Raw genomic sequence first — 22283 nt, 5'->3', positions numbered from 1 at the left:
GAAAAAACGCCACAAGTTTACCGGATTTCCCGAGTACCCACCGTTACTCGTACGAGCCGCTACATGACATCTACGAGCTCCTACGTGGCCGCTACGTACATTACACCAGCTCGAATCAGGGGAGAACTCTTGAATTACCTCGTACAGTGGGACAGGCCCTTAAGGCCACTAGCGGTTAGTATGGCTGTGGAAAATGAAAGTGGGACAAAGTTGAGCATAATCAAAACCATCAAACAAAATGATAGCAAAATTAAATTATTTCTCTGGATTGGGAAAGGGCATTAAAGATTGTTACTGATTAAAATATATTTCAGTTAAGTGTGACTAATTTATTTGATGCAATCATTGTCCTTTAGAATCATCGATCATGTCTGATATTTTTTCTTGAATATTGCAAACCTATTTCCAAAAGTGCCAATAACCGCCAGGCATCTCATTTTCCATATGTCACAGGTTGGATTGGATGACTACCAGTTTGAAGAGAATGAAGAGAAAAATCCTTACCCATCCAATGAATTTCCAGGTAGCAGTTTTACGAATCGTACCAGGAAACACCGTCTGCATTTTGTTTTCATCTTGTTAACTCAATTCACATGTACATTTAATTGGATAGAAAGAGTCGGATATAAGTAGTGGGAGAAAATTCTGCCATGTGTACTCTTCAGTGTACAATTGTGACATTTTTCTATTGCCCCTTTATTGCGGAATGTCCAAGACTAATATTGTTGGATGTAAGATATCGAGAAAGGAAAATACTCAAGTTTTAAAGCAAGCAGATAATTTATTAATGGGTATCAAAACCTGGTTACCAAGAATTGGTATATATATCTATAAGTTTCTTATAGAAACTTACAAAATTCTTAAGGGGTTGGACAGGCTAGATGCAGGAAGATTGTTCCCGATGTTGGGGAAGTCCAGGACAAGGGGTCACAGCTTAAGGATAAGGGGGAAATCCTTTAAAACCGAGATGAGGAGAACTTTTTTCACACAGAGAGTGGTGAATCTCTGGAACTCTCTGCCACAGAGGGTAGTTGAGGCCAGTTCATTGGCTATATTTAAGAGGAAGTTAGATGTGGCCCTTGTGGCCAAGGGGATCAGAGGGTATGGAGAGAAGGCAGGTACGGGATACTGAGTTGGATGATCAGCCATGATCATATTAAATGGCGGTGCAGGCTCGAAGGGCCAAATGGCCTACTCCTGCACCTTGTTTCTATGTTTCTAATTGCACCAGGTATTATTGACTTCATTCTTGAGTCTCGAGAGCAGATAAAATGTGAACTGCTATTCCGTGAGCTTACATTGAGCATTTATTGGAAAAATATAGGGAGACGGATTAAACTGGGCGGTTGTTTCTCAACTAACACAATGGGCAAGACGACCTCCGAAGTTTTTTTTATTTCATTGCGACTTCATCAGGGCAAAAAATATGTGGCTTTTCTTCAAACAAAATGTCATGTGAAATGAAAATTGGCTGTTGAAATATCATAGCACATTCATCAATAATGTAGCACAAATGGAAAATAGACATATTGCAAAAAATACTGACGCTAAATTTACATGGAAGACTTTTTAACGCATCTTAGATTTGAGAATTCCAATTACAAATAAGATATTGTCATGGATATGTTGTACTAAAGATAATGGATTGAATTGAAATATTTGATATGAAGCGTGATGCATAGATTCAGACTGATAGAAGATAATGCAAAGTGGTAGATTTCTCAAAAAAAATGTGTGCATTGTGTTATAAACAAGATGTTGCGAAATCTTCACCAAGTTACAAGATGGCACCCTGCTAGGCAGCTCCGATACACGATGGTGGCCGATTAGGAAAGGGGGAGATGCAACGAGACCTGGGTGTCATGGTACACCAGTCATTAAAAGTAGGCATGCAGGTGCAGCAGGCAGTGAAGAAGGCGACTGGTATGTTAGCATTCATAGCAAAAGGATTTGAGTCTAGGAGCAGGGAGGTTCTACTGCAGTTGTACAGGGTCTTGGTGAGACCACACCTGAAGTATTGCGTATAGTTTTGGTCTCCTAATCTGAGGAAAGACATTCTTGCCATACAGAGAAGGTTCACTAGACTGATTCCTGGGATGTCAGGACTTTCATATAAAGAAAGACTGGATAGACTCGGTTTGTACTCGCTAGAATTGAGAAGATTGAGGGGGAGATCTTATAGAAACTTACAAAATTCTTAAGGTGTTGGACAGGCTAGATGCAGGAAGATTGTTCCCGATGTTGGGGAAGTCCAGAACAAGGGGTCACAGTTTAAGGATAAGGGGGAAATCTTTTAAGGACCGAGATGAGAAAAACATATTTCACACAGAGAGTGGTGAATCTCTGGAATTCTCTGCCACAGAAGATAGTTGAGGCCAGTTCTTTGGCTATATTTAAGAGGGAGTTAGATGTGGCCCTTGTGGCTAAAGGGATCAGGGGGTATGGAGAGAAGGCAGGTACAGGATACTGAGTTGGATGATCAGCCATGATCATATTGAATGGCAGTGCAGGTTCGAAGGGTTGAATGGCCTACTCCTGCACCTATTTTCTATGTTTCTATAAATTATAAAACTGAACATAACAGGGAAACTAAATCTCATTACTAGGATGGATTTACCAAGCTCATCCCGAAGTGTCATTCCTAACTGTCACTGTGTGTCACGTTGTCACTTGCGGGCGGAGCACCAAGGCAAATTCCTTGTATGTGAATACTTGGCCATTAAACCTATTCATTCATAAACTCATTCATTAATTCATTCAAGAGTAAAGCATTCAAAGGTAAAGATACCTTTGAAATCATGAGAAATATGTAAATGTGAGACACGTTTGGAATCTGGCAGTCATAGTAGAAGCAATGAAGCACTTTTCCCATAAGGGCACTCAAATGAAATAAGTGAAGGCAATTTTTTTTTTAAACTGGTGTACACTTTGTGCTAGATTCATATCATTAGTATAGTCTGCCAAATGATCAGGACAAAGTTTGTAATTGAGATTTAAAAACACAAAGGTAGGAAATGTATGAATGCAAAATCAGGAGTTTAATTTCTGCCTTCAGGTGAAGATGACGAAGATGAGCCCGAAATGCCAGTGGGACCACGTCCTCGCCCACTCACCGAACTCCATATAAAAGAGAAGGCTGTCCCCATGCCTGACGCTAGCGCCTTTTTCATCTTCAGTACCACAAACAGGTATTGGCCATGAAACCATCGTAATGAACATAATATACAAGTTTAACGGATACAATTTTTTTTTAAATTGCTGTTTTTTTTCCCTTTTTCCTTCCGCCCACAATATTTAATATGTAAAAGAATATGTAATTCTGTTCCATTCTGTTTGTAGTTTGTTTGTTTGTTTTTTGCACAAAGTCCGCAAGCATTGCCACTTTTCATTTCACTGCACACCTCGTATGTGTATGTGACAAATAAACTTGACTTGACTTGACTTGTAAAACATGTCAGACTGATATAGCAGATTGAAGTGTAAATGATTTCTCATTTATTCTGCTCCTGATCCCACCTTCCATCCCTTTTCCCCTATTCTTTCCATGCGCTGGATGTGCACCTATCTCTCCCTTTCCCTTTCCTCCCATCCCCTTCCACCTATATTCCTTCTTCTGGCTTCAGATTTCACCCCTCTTCCTTCCTTATCTCCTCATCTTGCACCTTTTGTCATTTCATCTCTGGCCTTTGACCAACCATTTACCAATCAATCTATAGCCACCTATCACCTGCCAGGCTATGTTCAGCTCCCACCTCTCCCTCCAGCTAGGTCTCCCCCCCCCCCCCCCCCCCCCCCCCCCCCCCCCCCCCCCCCCCCCTCTCTCCGCTATTACAATGATTGTGATGAAGGCTCCAAAGCCAAAGTGTCACCCACCCATGTTCTGCAGAGATGCTGCCTGACCTGCTAAAGTACTCCGGCACTTTGTGTCTTTTTTGCAATAGAACCAACTAATTTGGAATACATTTGGTAACTAAACCAAGAGATGCAATAAACAATACCAGATGCATGTGCTATAAATATAAATAGTTTAGTCGATTTTAAACTCCACCAAACTTGCAAAATGTCTTGTCTGTTGGCAGTAGACAAAAATGCTGGAGAAACTCAGCGGGTGAGGCAGCATCTATGGAGCGAAGGAATAGGCGACATTTCGGGATGAGACCCTTCTTCAGACTGATGTCGGGGGGGGGGGGGGGGTGGTGTGGCAAAAAAATAAAGGAAGAGGCGGAGACAGTAGGTTGTGGGAGGGGAAGGAGGGAGAAAGCAAGGACTACCTGAAATTGGATGTCAGTGTTCATACCGCTGGGGTGTCTATTGTTAGTTGACAGGTTCATTATTCTCCATGGCCTTTGTAGACCAGTGAGGTGTTGAATTGTTTATTAACTTTATTTGCTTGGTTTTGCTGCGTTGTTCGTACTCGTGTTTTATGTTTTTTAATTTATTGTTTGGATTTTTGTATGTAATTTATGCGCCTCGTGTTAGTTGTATGTTCTGTTGTTCTGCCTGTTTTATGATGTCTTGCTTGTTTTCTTTTTTCTGTACAGCACTTTGGTCAGCTTTGGTTGTTTTTAAGGTGCTTAGTTTTCAAGTTTTTGTCTGTACACATACGAGATGTGCAGTGAAATGAAAGTGGCAATGCTTTGGACTTTTGTTAAAAGACAAACTTAACAAATAAAGTTATTTTATCATAAATTATTATTATTATTTAACAAATAAAGTCTCATTATTTAGTTAATTGCAAATTTTCTCAGTTTAATTGCTTTAGTGCAATAATATTCAACCCCACCTGAAGGTTTTATTATCAAACACTTATATTTTATCTGCCAATTTCTTCCAGGAATGTCCTGGTCTTTTTTAAATCATATTGTTTAGTTTAATTGGAGTATGTGTTGAAAAAAAGTGATATTTAAAAAAGGCTTCCATTCTATATTTACCTATTCAAATCTCCATTGCAGGTTTCGAGTGCTTTGCCACAGAATTGTCAATGACAACATTTTTACAAATCTCATCTTATTCTTCATTCTGTTGAGTAGTATTTCTCTGGCAGCAGAAGACCCTGTGCACCAGGACACCAAAAGGAACGAAGTGAGTTTAAAGACATAAAGCTTTGAGGTTGATATTATTTCCAATGTAATCAAATGGTTGAAGCACGAACATGTTCTTGTTTTGTATGGTCAGCAAAATATCCACCTACAATGACAAATATCAAAGTAGGTTCTGGAAATGCAAATGAAGAATTTAATTGCGAATAAACTTAGTGGAGCATCTGTGCACGGATGTCAGCCATGACACCCACATCCTTTCTTTACCTTCTCATCCATTATGAGGCCCATTTTTTTTCCATCACTTTTTTCAGATAAAACAGTAAACGTAATTATTCATCTGCCTTGAGGGCCTGCCCCACTTTCACCACCTAATTCACAACCTTTTTTTACTTTGCCTATTTACAATAACTATTTATAACAAATGTTGCCTATTTCCTTCGCTCCATAGATGCTGCTGCACCCGCTGAGTTTCTCCAGCTTTTTTGTGTCTCTTCGATTCTCCAGCATCTGCAGTTCCTTTTTAAACACCTTTTTTTTACTCGTGGACATTTTTCATCGGGCTAGAAAAACGCCCCGACCTACTTGGTGCCATGAGTACCTATGACTAGAATCACGGCCTGCTACGACCTACCAACGACCTCCTACGACCTCCTATGACCTCGTGACGACCATGCTGCGAGTATGAGTCAAGGGCAAACTCAGCAGAGGTCGTGAATTAGGTTGTGAAAGTGGGACAGGCCCTTTAAGGGCCTGTACCACTTTCACGACCTTATTCACGACCTCTGCCGAGTTTGCCCTTGACCTAATTCACAACCTCTGCCGAGTTTGCCCTTGACTCATAGAAACATAGAAAATAGGTGCAGGAGTAGGCCATTCGGCCCTTCGAGCCTGCACCGCCATTCAATATGATCATGGCTGATCATCCAACTCAGCATCCTGTACCTGCCTTCTCTCCATACCCCCTGATCCCCTTAGCCACAAGGGCCACATCCAACTCCCTCTTAAATATAGCCAATGAACTGTGGCTTCAACTACCTTCTGTGGCAGAGAATTCCAGAGATTCACCATTCTCTGTGTAAAAATGTTTTTCTCATCTAGGTCCTAAAAGATTTCCCACTCGTCCTTAAACTGTGACCCCTTGTTCTGGACTTCCCCAACATCAGGAACAATCTTCCTGCATCCAGCCTGTCCAACCCCTTAAGAATTTTGTAAGTTTCTATAAGATCCCCCCTCAATCTTTTAAATTCTAGCGCGTACAAGCCGAGTCTACCCAGTCTTTCTTCATATGAAAGTCCTGACATCCCAGGAATCAGTCCTGACATCCCAGGAACCATACTCGCAGCATGGTCGTAGGTAGGTCGTAGGAAGGTCGTAGGCCGAGATGCTAGTCGTAGGTACTCATGGCATCAAGTAGGTCGGGGCGTTTTTCGACCCTGATGAAAAATGTCCACGAGTAAAAAAGGCTGTGAATTAGGTGGTGAAAGTGGGACAGGCCCTTTAACACTATTCAACCCTCTGACAGATTTGAGGTCTTTTTTTATAACGTCGCTGGGTGTTCCTTTAATGTTAAATGGCTTCTTCATCCTGATGATTGATGGAATTTTTGAAAATTGTTTTTGTGTTTTGTGAAGTTGGAATTGCTGCCAAGAGTTTGTTCCTCTGCACTCTGGTTGGAATTTATTTATAGAGTTCACAACTCCCAAGGAATCTAAAATCTGCTCGATAAATCTTTGCCAGTATAGAAACCTATAATGCAGATATTTTCATTTTCATTTAATTTTAAACTTCTGAATTCCAGCCTTTAACTCATGTTGAGAGATACAGTGACTAGTGCTGGCTTATGTCGAAATCAACTGGTTCATCTTCTGCATATTTTCACCTTAAAACTGGAAAATTGATTCAAAATTTTGGTTGGCGGCGCGATTCCCGTTGCAGCGGCCCCTACAGCCTGTCTGTCTTGTTTTTATTTTGTGTCTAGTTAAATGTAGTTGTTTGTGGGTTTTTAAATACTGTTTTTAACTGTGAATATGTGGGGTGCGGGGAGGAGGAGGGGGAAACTTTTAAAATCTCTATCCTGCACAGGAGACCCGACCTTTTCCCTGTCGGGTCTCCGTTGTTGTTGGGGCCTAGCACCGTGGAGTGGCCTCCAGCCTGAACGGCCCAGGGGTTCCAGTCACGGAGCCTGCGGAGCTGCGGACTTATCATCGTGGGGCTGGCCGGCCTCGGAGCATGGGGAGCGGTGGTGGCTCGCTGCTGCGGCCCGACTTCGGAGCTCGGAGGCTCCAGCTGCAGGCCGGTGGACTGTGACATCGGGAGCTCGCAGGTCCGGGTGGGAGATCGTTTTCCGGAGCTCCCGCAACGCAACTTCTCCAGCCCGTGTCGCGGGGTTGGAACGACCCGGAGCGGGGTCGTGCAGCGCCCGGCGCGGCTTCAATGGCCGCGGGACATTCCAACGCCCGCTGGGGGGGCTCCAACGTTGTGACATTTAGACCTGGAACGGGGCAGTACATCGCCCGGCGCGGCTTTAAATGGCCGTGGGACTTACCATCGCCCGCCTGGGGCTTCAACATCGGGGGGAAATGTTATACAGGGGAGAGAAAAGACTTTGCCTTCCATCACAGTGAGGAGGAGATTCACTGTGATGGATGTTTGTGTGAATTGAATTGTTTGTGTGTCTTGTAGGAATTGTGTTGTTTGTATGGCTGTAGAAACAGAGTTTCATTTGAGCCCCACTGAGGTTCAAATGACATGGAATAAATATTGAATTGAATTGAATTGAAAAGTATTTATGTTAGTAAACAAATGTATACAAAGTAACAATGATGGATAATAAATCAGGATTGAAAATGTAACGGGGAGAGAGCCTGTATAAAGATTCATCATCTTCGTTGAAAACATTAGCGGCGCAGTTTCCAACGGGAACGGTGACGGACGCACCACACACCACTGTCCTCCAGTTCCTGCGGACTTCCACCGCTGGAGGTATAGGATTTTGGTGTGTGTGTGTGCTTTATCATCATTCCTTACAATGCTATGTACGAGAGTGATCGCAACTTCTACTGAAGTGTGGATGGCCGTTGGCACGCGAGAAGCTCATCCGCCCTTTGGCAGGTCTTGTTTTTGGTCCTGCTGGGAGTCCACAGCCCCCTCCTCACCTGGCAAACCGGGTGGGGGAGACGGTTTAGTCGCCGACTATCCGACCATGGAGCAGGTAGCACGAGATTACATGGTACCCGTGGGGGAACTCCCCTCAACCTGACCTCCCTGTAAAGAGGTGACAGTAAATAGTCTAACAGACCCAGAGAAAGTGGCACAGCAGCCATGCTATTTTTGTTTTCTGCTGGTGTAGTGCAGTCATGGTCACTAATACCTTTTAAGGTACGTTCTGATTTTTACATTTACAATTCAATGCTAAAAATGTTAGATTGAAATTTATATTGAATTCTTCTTTTACAGATCCTTACATATGCAGATTATGTCTTCACTAGTATCTTCACAGTGGAAATAATATTAAAGGTAATAACACATGGATCATCAATTTATTTTCATTTGTGATCCATTTTTGCGAAAAAACAATTTCATGCGATGTTTTTAAAAAGAGTCAAACTCTTTTAACTTTGCACAGAGGGCAGATTGTCACATAAAAGTGGTAGTGTTCACAATGCACTTGTGTAAAGATCTATTCTTTATCAGCTATTATCCAGATTATTCATTGTTCCCAAATTGGGGAAGAGTGCTAAAATCTGAAAATTCTGAAAATTCCAAACAGGTCGGACAGCATCTATAGATAGAGAGAGAGAAAACTAGGTAAAGGAGATTCGATCAGACATAAGAAAAGTTAGAAATGAGACAACTTTTAAAATGCAGAGTGATGAGGGAACGATAATTCTTTGTCACCACCTCATACTATCCTCTTGAAAGTAATAGCAGTTCTTGGTTTCCCAATCTATCACCATCAGAGATATAATGGGACTGTCCCACTTAGGTGACTCTTTAGGCCACTGCCAGGGACTAGTTTTAATGGAATTAAACATAGAAATATAGAAATTAGGTGCAGGAGTAGGCCATTCGGCCCTTCGAGCCTGCACCGCCATTCAATATGGCTGATCATGGCTGATCATCCAACTCAGTATCCTGTACCTGCCTTCTCTCCATATCCTCTGATCCCCTTAGCCACAAGGGCCACATCTAACCCTCTTAAATATAGCCAATGAACTGGCCTCGACTACCCTCTGTGGCAGAGAGTTCCAGAGATTCACCACTCTCTGTGTGAAAAAGTTTCTTCTCATCTCGGTTTTAAAGGATTTCCCCCTTATCCTTAAGCTGTGACCCCTTGTCCTGGACTTCCCCAACATCGGGAGCAATCTTCCTGCATCTAGCCTGTCCAACCCCTTAAGAATTTTGTAAGTTTCTATAAGATCCCCTCTCAATCTCCTAAATTCTAGAGAGTATAAACCAAGTCTATCCAGTCTTTCTTCATAAGACAGTCCTGACATCCCAGGAATCAGTCTGGTGAACCTTCTCTGTACTCCCTCGATGGCAATAATGTCCTTCCTCAGATTTGGAGACCAAAACTGTACGCAATACTCCAGGTGTGGTCTCACCAAGACCCTGTACAACTGCAGTAGAACCTCCCTGCTCCTATACTCAAATCCTTTTGCTATGAAAGCTAACATACCAAAAGGATTCACCTGCAACACCTGGCGACAACACCTACGTCAACCGACGACAGCAAAGATTGTCGACACTGTCGCCAACATGTTGAAAGTTTTGCGGCAGTCGCCTGTAGTCGCCCAAACAAATCGCCTAATGGGGCTGTCCCACTGTACGAGCTAATTCAAGAATTCTCCCGAGTTTCCCCTGATTCGAACTCAGAGAATTACGGTGATAGCCGCTCGTAGAACATGTTGAAAAATCTTCACAAGTTACCGCGTTTCCCGAGTACCTGCCGTTAGCGTTTCGAGCCGCTAAGAGACGTCCCCGAGCACCGACGTACCCGCTACGTACATTCTACACGCTTACCACAAGTTTGATTTATTTTTAAACTCGGGAGAGCTCTTGAATTACCTCGTACAGTGGTACAGGCCCTCAAGGCAGTTGCTGTTCAGCTTCTGCAAGATAGATGGTAGTTCTGCTTTTGTCGGCCAGTTTAGTAAGATGTTTGCATGTGAATGAGTCCAAGCTGAGCTTGTCTCTTTGTGATATTCACTAAACCCTCTGTCAGTATGGCCACACTTCCTGCTCCCACCACTGACTCTCTCCCCTTTACATTTTCAATCCTGATACAGGGTCTTGGCCTGAAATGCCTCCACAGCTCCATAGCTGCTACTCAACCCACTGAGTTACCACAACATTTCATGTTTTGCTAGTTGCTTTAATCCTATTCATTCCCCCTTCCTCGTCGCTTATACCTCCCACTAAATTACAAAAAGGGTTACACCATCCAACCTACCAACCAACTGTTACCAGCAGGCACTTCCTCCCAGATCGGAAGGTGACCCGATCAGTAGAATTACTCATTGGCAATCTTCCAACTGCCTGCTCACTATAAAGTTTGCAGATTGGCAGGTCTGTCCAATACAGCCTAATTCCATTATACAGGGGTCCATCAAAATGAGAGTTTCCTGCAACCAAGAGTCGAGAAAATATCCTTGCTAAAGTAGGATTGTGGTTAGTGTTGTACTGTGTGGTTTAAGAGCTGATGGTTGCTGGAAGGAAGGTGTTCTTCCCAATGAGAACATGGTTCTCAGCTTCTGTACCTTCTTCCCAATGATGGTAGCGGAATGCGAGCATAGCCAGTTGGTCTTTAATTATATTAGATGCATTTTGAGACAGCGCTTCCTGCAGATCCCTTTGATGGCAAGGAAGTCAACATCCGTGATGGACCATGCAGTGTCCACCACTTTCTGCAGCTTCCTTCCTTCCTTGGACGTTCAAGTTACTGAACCAGGCTGTGATGCATCTGTCCACATGCTCTCTACCATGCACTTGTGGAAGTTCAACCGAGTGTCCAGTGAAATGCCAAATGTCCTTATTCTTCGAGGTGTTCATGAGCTTTCTTTGTGATTTCAATAATGTGCTGAGCCTTGGACAGATCTTAAAAGATATGCATGCCCATGAACTTAAAAACATTAAAAGTAGCAATAACCAAAACATTGAACTAAAAATAATAAATGTATGAAAATAAGGACTCGGGGTGCTGGAATAATTCAGCGGATCAGGCAGCATCCCTGGAGAGCATGGATAGGTGGCGTTCAGGTCTGAAGAAGGGTCCCATCCCGTAACATGAACTATCCATGTTCTTCAGGGATACTGCCCGACCAGTTAAGTTACTCCAGCACCTTGTGTCTTTTTGTAAACCAGCATCTGCAGTTCCTTGTTTCTAGATTTATGAAAAATCATTTTGTTAATAATTTCTTCTTTGACTTTTATGTTTTGCATTAAAGCTGTTCCATCTCATTTAAATCAGTCAAGGAAAGTATTTGTACATCAACTTTAGAGGATGATGGTTCATGTTTAATTCACAATCTCTTGAAACATATATATAAATATAAAAGCATGCTCTTACAATATTTAACGATACTGTACTTAGCTTTTGATTCTTTTTGTGATAACATCCTTGTCCCATTTGCACAGATGACAGCATATGGGGCTATCATTCACAAGGGGTCCTTCTGCAGAAATTACTTCAACATACTCGACCTGGTGGTGGTCAGCGTCTCTCTCATTTCTTTTGGAATGCAGTGAGTTATTATTTTTTGCTCTGAAATAATCACGTGTTTGGCCAAAGTAATCTCCGTTATATAATGGTTTGATAAATATAAATCCATGTGAATACATGGATCTCAAACACCACTCCTCATAATACTATGCAAATAATTTGGACTGTAATTCTAAGTATTATGGCTACAATGACGTCCGCAATAACCCACCTGACCTCCCGGTGGCTCAGCACTTCAACTGCCCCTCCCATTCCCAATCCGACCTCTCTGTCCTGGGTCTCCTCCATTGCCAGAGTGAGCAACACCGGAAATTGGAGGAACAGCGCCTCATATTCCGCCTGGGTTGCTTGCATCCGGATGGCATGAACGTTGAATTCTCCCAACTTTGCTAGCCCTTGCTGTCTCCTCCCTTTCCTTAACCCTCGAGCTGTCTCCTCCCATCCCCCCGCCCTCGAGCTCCTCCTCCTCCTCCCTTTTTCCTTCCTTCTCCCCCCCATCCCCCATCAGTCTGAAGAAGGGTTTCGGCCCGAAACGTCGCCGATTTCCTTCGCTCCATAGATGCTGCTGCACCCGCTGAGTTTCTCCAGCATTTTTGTGTACGTGGCTACAATGACTTCTTCAGTTCAATATTGAACCAGTCACAGCAGTCTGATTGATTCAAGCTACTGAATGAAATAGCTTTACGCAACAGCACATCAAAGCGGGCTCACATCCAGCGTTAATCACAGATATATTCTGCATTAATCTCAGACTACTGAAATTCAGTTTTAGTTAATAATTAAAATGGTGAACCATAGCTAGCTTTGTATGAATGCTCAATCAGAAACTGTTGGGACAATTTTAAAGATAACTGTTTAACTGCTCAGCGTTCACATCGCGGTCCTGTTTCCACCAACCCGCACAAGAAGCAACAAGACGCGACAAGACAGACACCATTTTGCAGATGCCGAGAAGTGTGTTCAGCTCTGGCCGAACAGCTTCTAATCTTGTGTGTGGACTCGATAAGAACAGAGAATTCAGCCAGACAACATTGTCCAGCCTTTTTTTGCATCATCTGAGGGTCTCATCTGGAGTACTTTACAATGTTGGTCCCATATTGAGGAAAGGAGATAGTGTGTTGGAGGATATCCTAATGAGATTCACTAAAAGCCAATTCCTGGGATGAGAAGGATGTTGGATCGCAAGTGACTAAATAAATGTAATCTATATTCCCTGAAGTTTAGAAGAATGAAGTCAAATTTTATTGAAACGTATAAAATCCTTAGAAAACGTTAAAGTAGAAGTTGAGAAGTTAGAACGGAGACGAGGAAACACTTTTTCTCACAGAGAGTGGTGAGTCTGTGGAATTCTCCACCTTAGAGGGTGGTGGAGGCCGGTTCTCTGGATGCTTTCAAGAGAGAGCTAGATAGGGCTGTTAAAAATAGCGGAGTCGGGAGATATGGGGAGGAGGCAGGAACGGGGTACTGATTGTGGATGATCAGCCATGATCACATTGAATGGCGGTGCTGGCTCGAAGGGCCGAATGGCCTACTCCTGCACCTGTTGTCTACTGTCTATTGAGATGCTTTCACTGGTAGGAGAGCCTTGAGCAAGGGGGTATGGTTACAAAATAAGGGATGATCATTGAATACGCAGGTGTGTAGGAATTTCTTATATAGATGCTGAACCTCTGGAATTCTCTATCCTGGAGGATCGTGGACATAAGATTACCAGTGGTATTTCTAGAGTAGGTAGATATATGTTTGACAGAGTAGGGCTGTAATGGAGAAATGGTGCAGAAGAATTCAGTAGTTCAAGCAGACCAGCCTTGATCATACTAAATGTGTAAGAAGGAACTGCAGATGCTGGTTTAAACTGAAGATAGACACAAAATGCTGGAGTAACTCAGCGGGACAGGCAGCATCTCTGGAGAGGAATGAATGGGTGACGTTTCGGGTCGAGACCCTTCTTCACACTGGTTAGGGATAAGGGAAACGAGAGATCTAGACGGTGATGTGGAGAGATGAAGAACAATGAATGATAGATGTGCAAAAATGTAACGATGATAAAGGAAATAGGCCATTGTTAGCTGTGAACATGAGAAGCTAATGCGAGTTGGGTGGGGGAGTGATAGAGAGAGAAGGAATGCCGGGCCTACCTGAAGTGAAAGAAATCAATATTCATATCAAACATTAGGGGCAGGGTTGAGGGGGAAACGGCCTACTCGTGTTGCTTTTTTATATTTTTCATTAAACAGACAATTCTTTTGGCCCTGCAGGCAGTTTACTGTTGGCTTTCATATCGCTTCTGTCAATTGACCAGTGCAATTTTCTGTAGAGACAGAACTGAGTCAGATAAGGCCTGGGAATTAAATCTCAATGAGTTGTTTCAGCCCCGCTCTGCACCATCGGTGTCCAGTTTAAAATTGGTAGTAACATAAATGTGCATGTTTTTGATGTTTCTTTTGACAACAGCAAAACTTTTGAATGCTTGAACGTGTTATTGAGTCAATAGTCTTACGTATTTCACCTTGATAAATATAGCTCCTCTCTTTTCACAGCTCCAGTGCAATAGCAGTGGTAAAGATATTACGAGTGCTGCGAGTGTTACGACCTTTGCGAGCCATCAACAGAGCAAAGGGATTGAAGGTAACAGATATTAACATTACAACTTCAATCATTTCTATTGATAACTTGCCTTTAATTCTATAAAAACATTGCAAGGTACTGTGCAGAAGTGTAATTAATGACCAATTGACATCAAAGCTGATAATGAAATATTTAAGACAGTTGGGCATGTACTGTACATGGATAGGAACAGTTGGAGAGAGAGATGGACCTTGGGTCTGCTTCTGTGCTGTATGACTGAAATTACACCAAGCCACTTGCTTACCTCATATTAGTCAAGTTGGAAGCACATGAAAGACTTTGACAAAACCAAGGCCAGTTGGCAAATTTTCCCCAGAAAATAAAAAAGGCCAGGTGGAGTGATGTGAAAACATGGAAAATATTCAAAGTAAGTCTGATTATCAGGAACCACCGTAGATGGGCAGACAAAGATAAGGGGTCAGTTAGGTACCTTAAAGACCAGCGCGAGTCCATGGGACATTGACATGGGTTCCTCCTGCAGAGTGTATGCAGAGGCTGAAGAAGAGAGATTAGTCTCATTGATGAAGAAACAACAAAATAAAGGAATCTGTTTTTTAATATAAATGTGAGCATGTTTTCCGTTCCCTCAAATGCAATAAGTCTACAATCTGATACGCTAAGAATCACTTTTCAAATGTGCCTTCAGGGATATCTCCCACATTCTAAGTCTGTGTGGAGTCTTCTGAAAATCGTGACATATTGGGGGGGGGAGATTAAAATTAAATATCTAGTCACTAGCGTATAATTAGATAGACATAAAATGCCAGTGTGACTTAGCAGGTCAGGCAACATCTCTGGAGAAAATGGATTGGTGACGCTTCAGACTCCAATCACAAAAGCCACCTATCTATTTTCTCCAGAGATGCAGCCTGACCCGCGGAGTTTCTCCAACATTTTGTGTCTATCTTGCGTATAAACCAGCATCTGCAATTCCTTTTGTCACTAATATACAGAGTTGCCTTTCAGCAATGCGTTCTATCAAATAATAAATAAAACATTGTACTTACAGTACAATAAGCTTTCAAGAGGTGAAAACTAAATTATTTCGTGCTCCTTGGTTGGACAACAATTAATTAACGGTAGATGTGGTACTTAGGCATTAATGGCCGACTATTTTAGTTCAAGTACTGTTCTGTGATAATGTTTAAGAAAGAACTGCAGATGCTGGAAAAAATCGAAGGTAGACAAGAATGCTGGAGAAACTCAGCGGGTGAGGCAGCATCTATGGAGCGAAGGAAATAGGTGACATTTCGGTCGAAGGGTCTTGATCCGAAAAGTCACCTTTTCCTTCGCCCCATAGATGCTGCCTCACCCGCTGAGTTTCTCTAGCATTTTTGTCTACTATTCTGTGATAAGTTTGTTGATCTTAACTTGGGATATATATTTTTTTAAAAGACACATGCAAAGCATCCTTAAGTTAAGGCATTTGACAACATCCCAAGTCCTTTACAGATGTGGAAATAGTTTATTTCAAATAAATGCATCAGTATTATCTACTAAATTTGGCAGCTACTTTGTGTGTAGCAAATCTGTGATAATGATAAGATAATCTCTTGTAGTAATATTGATTCCAGATATTACTAGTTGCCAGGGGCAGAAATGCTGCAGAAATTAGTCAGAATGTCCCGTGTCTGATCACCATCTATCACTTGCTAAAAACGTGCAAATGTTGGGGTGAATGTTCGTATCAGAATAGCGATCAGGATAGGTGGCATGGAGGCTTTTAATATTCTTTATTAGAGAGTTTATTTGAGGATTTATTTGAGATGAACCACATGGTTCAGTGTCTGCCATTGAATCGCTGTCTGGTCTCACAAATTAATAGGCAAGATGTTTATATGGTAATATATGACTTAAATATTCACCTAGTTTATGATATAATAACAATTCATTTGATTTAACCATTAAAGTTAATGGGAGACCCCTTCCACCCCTGCAACGGACTGTTCCAGCTGCTACGGTCAGGCAAACGCCTCCGTTGTCATGCGGTGAGAACGGAGAGGTTGAGAAGGAGTTTCTTCCCAGAGGCAATTCGGACTGTAAACGCCTATCTCACCAGGGACTAACTCTACAGAACGTTTTTCCTTCCATTATTTATTATGTAAAAGAATATGTGTGTTATAATTGTGTTTATAATTTGTTTGGTTGATTTGTTGTTTGTCTTTTGCACAAAAGTCCGCGAGCATTGCCACTTTCATTTCACTGCACATCTCGTATGTGTATGTGACAAATAAACTTGACTTGACTTGACTAAAGTTAACTTTACGTAATGGTTTACACAGATTTCATGAAAAATCCATTTGCTTCTCAATGTTAAATGGAATGCATAATCATTTAAGGATTTATTATTGAGAATGTTTTTGAAACAATTGTGCCACATAACCCCATCTGACATCTTTCTTCCCCGAATGGAGAAAGTTGCTGGATTCTTCTTCATTAAAAAAATACCCCCGAACATAAAGATATATTTTTTAATCTTAAAATAGTGAACATTTTCTTCCCAGTCAAGTTGATTATGTTTTGACATCGAATGGAAGCTGCATACCAAATCTCGTTGCACCTATGTGCAATGACAATAAAATTTATTATTATTATTCTTATTATTCTTATTATTCTTCTTATTATTATTATTAATTCATTTCAGCTTCTCCTAACATTTTCTTTTTTGGCTCTATTTATGTTTTAGAGTAATTCATTTATATTGCACAAAATGATGATTCCGCAATTTCTCTCACCTTTTCAGCATGTCGTTCAGTGTGTATTTGTGGCCTTGAGAACTATCGGTAATATCGTCATAGTGACCACACTGTTACAGTTCATGTTTGCATGTATTGGAGTACAACTATTCAAGGTAAGACTTAATAAGTTTTTCTTTTGCAACTTAATTAATTGTTTCTGACTTTCTCTCATTTGTTTTCTTCACTTTGAATGTCTTCAATTCAAGTTTCTTGCATGGTGAGAGGGTGATTTGCTCCCTCTTACCCCCCACCCTCCACTTATCTTAGAGAAACTTACAAAGTTCTTAAGAGGTTGGACAGGCTAGATGCAAGAAGATTGTTCCTGATGTTGGGGAAGACCAGGACAAGAGGTCACAGTTTAAGGATAAGGGGGAAATCTTTTAGGACTGAGATGAGAAAATCATTTTTCACACAGAGAGTGGTGCATCTGACGAATTCTCTGCCACAGAAGGTAGTTGAGGCCAGTTCATTGGCTATATTTAAGAGGGAGATAGATGTGGCCCTTGTGGCTAAAGGGATCAGGGGGTATGGAGAGAAAGCAGGTACAGGATACTGAGTTGGATGATCAGCCATGATCATATTGAATGGCGGTGCAGGCTTGAAGGGCTGAATGGCCTACTCCTGCACCTATTTTCTATGATCCTATGTTTCTATGAAAGTATTTATCTATATTCTAATCTTTTTGCAAAGTTTCATCAATCCTCTTGGGCTTTTGCCAATGTCTCTATCCTGCTTAAAAATGACACAGTATTTAGGTGAGGTGTAATTTCGGTCCATTAATAAATCCTAGAATTAAGATGTCCGTCTCTGAGTTATGCTCTATGTTGGAATAGTACAGGGGCAGGGAGTTAATAATGCAGTTTGAATGAGTATTTGATGTTCTGGAGGATGGGAGAAGTTGATTGGCCTTCGATGAGTTTGTGGATTACATCAAAGCAAAGTTTGACAGACGCCCGTAAATAACTTCTGACTCACAGATTCATTTATCGAGTTGCATGTTGTCAAAGTATACCATGGAAGAGTATGGATCAACTACTGGTTAATGGGATTAATCAAGAGATGTACTTGATGGGCAGCACCAAAGTGATTGACTGAAAGGCCTGTTTCTGAGCTGTTTCACGCAATGATTGAGATTTTTTTTAATGAAAACCTGGAAACATGTGTAGAGCATAAAACTTTATGTGCCTGCACTACTTATCAAGAGGATCATCCAATCTCCATATCTATACTCACTTAAAACAATATGCAACAACATTATATTACGTCACAATAAGGGGAGTCCAGAACCAGGGGCCACAGTTTAAGGGGAGACCAGAACCAGAGGCCACACAGTTTAAGAATAAGGAGTAAGCCATTTGGAACAGAGATGAGGAAACACTTTTTCTCACAGAGAGTGGTGAGTCTGTGGAATTCTTTGTCTCAGAGGGCGGTGGAGGCCGGTTCTCTGGATGCTTTCAAGAGAGAGCTAGATGGGGCTCTTAAAGATAGCGGAGTCAGGGGATATGGGGAGAAGGCAGGAACGGGGTACTGATTGGGGATGATCAGCCATGATCACATTGAATGGCGGTGCTGGGTCGAAGGGCCGAATGGCCTACTCCTGCATCTTTTGTCTACTGTTATCTATGCGTCTTATTCTCTACTTGTGTAATTATAATTTTATTCTTTATTTAAAGGGTAAATTCTACAGCTGCACGGATGAATCCAAACAGAGGGAGTCTGAATGCAAGTAAGTTTTTAGTGTACACGTATGCCTAATAGCAAAACAGCCAGTCAACTATTGTGTTAGAGGATTTCATGTTTGAACCAAGGATTTGATGTTGGAAGTACGAGTCAAAATATTGAGTGCAAAGTCCAATGCACCTAATTATCACTGACCAAATTGTCTAATCAATAATATGTAATGAGTTTCAGAAGATACTGCAGTAACTGAAAACCTGAAGCAATAACAGAAGAAGATGGAAATGCTTAGACTTCAGAGGTCCAGAAAGAGAAATGTGTTATCAGATTCAGATTCAGATTCAGATTCAATTTTAATTGTCAGTGTACAGAACAGAGACAATGAAATGCATATCATTCTCAATGACATGCCTTGGGGGAAAAAAAATGCATTTCACAGTTTGTTTTTTGGAGTGTTGTTGACAGCAAATATCAAAATATGTTTATATAGCATTGAAGGGAGACTTAAATGCTGGAGAAACTCAGCGGGCGAGGCAGCATCTATGGAGCGAAGGAAATAGGCAACGTTACAGCCCAAAACCCTTCCGGAGATTGAGGGGGGATCTTATAGAAACTTACAAAATTCTTAAGGGGTTGGACAGGCTAGATGCGAAGAATGTTAAGGAAGTCCAGACAAGGGGTCACAGCTTAAGGATAAGGGGGAAATCCTTTAAAACCGAGATGAGAAGAACTTTTTTCACACACAGAGAGTGGTGAATCTGTGGAATTCTCTGCCACAGAGGGTAGTTGAGGCCAGTTCATTGGCTATATTTAAGAGGGAGTTAGATGTGGCCCTTGTCGCTAAGGGGATCAGTGGGTATGGAGAGAAGGCAGGTACGGAATACTGAGTTGGATGATCAGCCATGATCATATTGAATGGCGGTGCAGGCTCGAAGGGCCGAATGGCCTACTCCTGCACCTATTTCTATGTTTCTATGTTTCAGGGTCCCGATCCGAAACGTCACCTATTCCTTCGCTTCCATCGATGCTGCCTCGCCCGCTGAGTTCCTCCAGCATTTTTATCTACCTTCGATTTTCTTCCCCAGCATCTGCAGTTCTTTCTTAAACTCAGACAGCATTGAAGCCATTCTGGTTATGTACACAGGTTCTGTGATAATGTTTAAGGATGAACTGCAGATGCTGGAAAAATCGAAGGTAGACAAGAGTGCTGGAGAAACTCAGCGGGTGCAGCAGCATCTATGGAGCGAAGGAAATCGGCAACGTTTCGGGCCGAAACCTTATGTACAACGTTTTTATAGTTGGCCATGTTGGAGTTAACCTGAAAAATAAAATACACGTTGCGAATTTTGACGGCAGAAGCTGCAGTCGAGTTGTACATTCTGCGCTCGCACTCAAGAGAAATTTTGTTTACACTCTAATAAGAAGTTGGACTTGACATTCCTTAACTAGATAAATGAGGTCAGAAATAGCATTAAGTGAATGTCTGAACTGAACTAAATATTTGATTTGGTTTAATTTATTATCTCGAACTTTATACAATAAAATTAAGTACAATTGAATGTAAATAAAATATTATTCCAAGTACAGGCTACCACCCCCTGCCCCCCCCCCCCCCAAAGAGGTTTGGTCCTGGAAGACCACCTGTATTGCAATTTTTTTTATTGAATCCCTAATCACGTGGGGACCTCCAGTTTAAATTCCATTTGGAATATTTTGGAGGACCAGGAGACCAAGACTGGCAACGACTGTCCCGTGGGATGTATTCCTCTCCACAGTAATGATTGTACTACAGCTGCTGGTTCAAGGCAGGGTACAATAAAATTGCTACCTACCTCGTGTGCCCAGCACATAGATGCATGTGGAGGCAACAGCGGCTGCAAACGCTGGAAACTGGAGCAAAAAAAGAAATTGGAGGCTAAAAAGGTCGGGACAGATGAGGAATTCACAAATCACCTTTCTTAAAGGGCCCGTCCCACTTTCACGACCTAATTCATGACCTCTGCCGAGTTTGCCCTTGACTCATACTCGCAGCATGGTCGTCACGAGGTCGTAGGTAGGTCGTGGGTAGGTCGTGATGCTCGTCGTAGGAAAAGACCCTACAGCGAGCAAGATAGATCACTCGACGAAAAAGACGTAGTACGGTCAAGGGCAGATTCATGGGTCATTTTCGGCCCCATTTCCGTAACCGGCTTCCGTCGCCGCACCAAAGATCCCGTAGCGGAGCAAAGATACTAGTGCGGAGACTGGAAGCAGTTTATGGAAACATCCTCGTAAAAATAAAAGTTATTTGGGAAAAATCTTCTCCTCATTTTCAGAATTATAATTTATTAACACAAACTGTTCCCCCGCAACGTTGATTACACAGCGAGTCGGGTCGGGTCGTGTTACGGAAATGGTTGAAAAAAAGGCCCACGTTCCGCTCCGTTGCGTACTACGCGTCACCCCATTGCATTTAGAAGGAGTCGCTCTTGCTTACTATCGGATCTTTGGTCGTAGGTACTCGTGGCATCAAGTAGGCCGGGGGTCCATGAGTGAAAAAGGCCTAAAGTTGTCGGACAACTTGTTCTATTTGATCTTATTGGATTGTGCACGCCGGGTTGATTGCATTCGTCGAAACAGGGCGGACCACATGAAGGTTGCAATCTTCCACCCCCTGCCTGCGTCATGATGCATGAGAATCTTTTACCATGTATGCCTTGGATGTATTTTGTCACTGATAACCATAGGGATAAATTATGACGAGAACAAGCTTCTGATTAAAAATAAGTTTCTTCTGGTTTTAGCTAAAATGGCAAAATATACCATAACATTAAATATCTCTGGGAACAGGAAGTAAATAAACATGAACAGTCAAGTACCATTTACAGTGTACTTCATCACGGACTGAAAGTACAGCACCGTTGACAGTAAATGTTGTTGTGTTTTTGCAGCCACAGGCAAGACAAAATATCATTATTTGCGGACTAATCCATAGCATTCTTTCCAGTAGAGAGCTCTGTGAATGCGTGAATATTGAACACTCTCTGCCAGCAATTGGAGCAGTTTGTTATGTCTATATAGGCATTTAGTTTAAGGCAGATAGATTTAAGTGCGGGGGAAATAAATTCACGAGCAGTTAATGAAATTGGTGAATCTTAAAATGAACTCATGCTTCAAGGCACCAAATCTACATGATAAAAACATAGACTATAGGTGCAGGAGTAGGCCATTCGGCCCTTCGAGCCTGCACCGCCATTCAATATGAGCATGGCTGATCATCCAACTCAGTATCCCGTACCTGCCTTCTCTCCATACCCCCTGATCCCTTTAGCCACAAGGGCCACATCTAACTCCCTCTTAAATATAGCCAATGAAATGGCCTCAACTACATTATGTGGCTGAGAATTCCACAGATTCACCATTCTCTGTGTGATATGAGATTCTATTTTCCATAGATGCTTCTTTTTGAATTCTGACTTTGATGACTCTATGATGTTG

At 42.0% G+C, this 22283-nt stretch overlaps 1 protein-coding gene across 1 annotated transcript in view; it reads left to right on the top strand.

Annotated features, from left to right (window-relative positions):
• The window catches only part of cacna1c (calcium channel, voltage-dependent, L type, alpha 1C subunit), a 309696-nt gene that overhangs the window by 180518 nt on the left and 106895 nt on the right, over positions 1–22283 (top strand). The window contains exons 19-26 of the mRNA XM_055650124.1: positions 454–523; positions 3056–3188; positions 4953–5082; positions 8499–8558; positions 11679–11785; positions 14304–14391; positions 17135–17242; positions 18803–18855. Of these exons, the coding sequence (XP_055506099.1) occupies positions 454–523; positions 3056–3188; positions 4953–5082; positions 8499–8558; positions 11679–11785; positions 14304–14391; positions 17135–17242; positions 18803–18855 (749 nt within the window). The remainder of the gene's footprint in view (positions 1–453; positions 524–3055; positions 3189–4952; positions 5083–8498; positions 8559–11678; positions 11786–14303; positions 14392–17134; positions 17243–18802; positions 18856–22283) is intronic.

This window comes from Leucoraja erinacea, chromosome 19 (assembly GCF_028641065.1).
Source record: "Leucoraja erinacea ecotype New England chromosome 19, Leri_hhj_1, whole genome shotgun sequence".
In the NCBI taxonomy this organism is placed as follows: domain Eukaryota; kingdom Metazoa; phylum Chordata; class Chondrichthyes; order Rajiformes; family Rajidae; genus Leucoraja; species Leucoraja erinaceus.
This window is presented reverse-complemented; position numbering and strand designations above follow the sequence as displayed.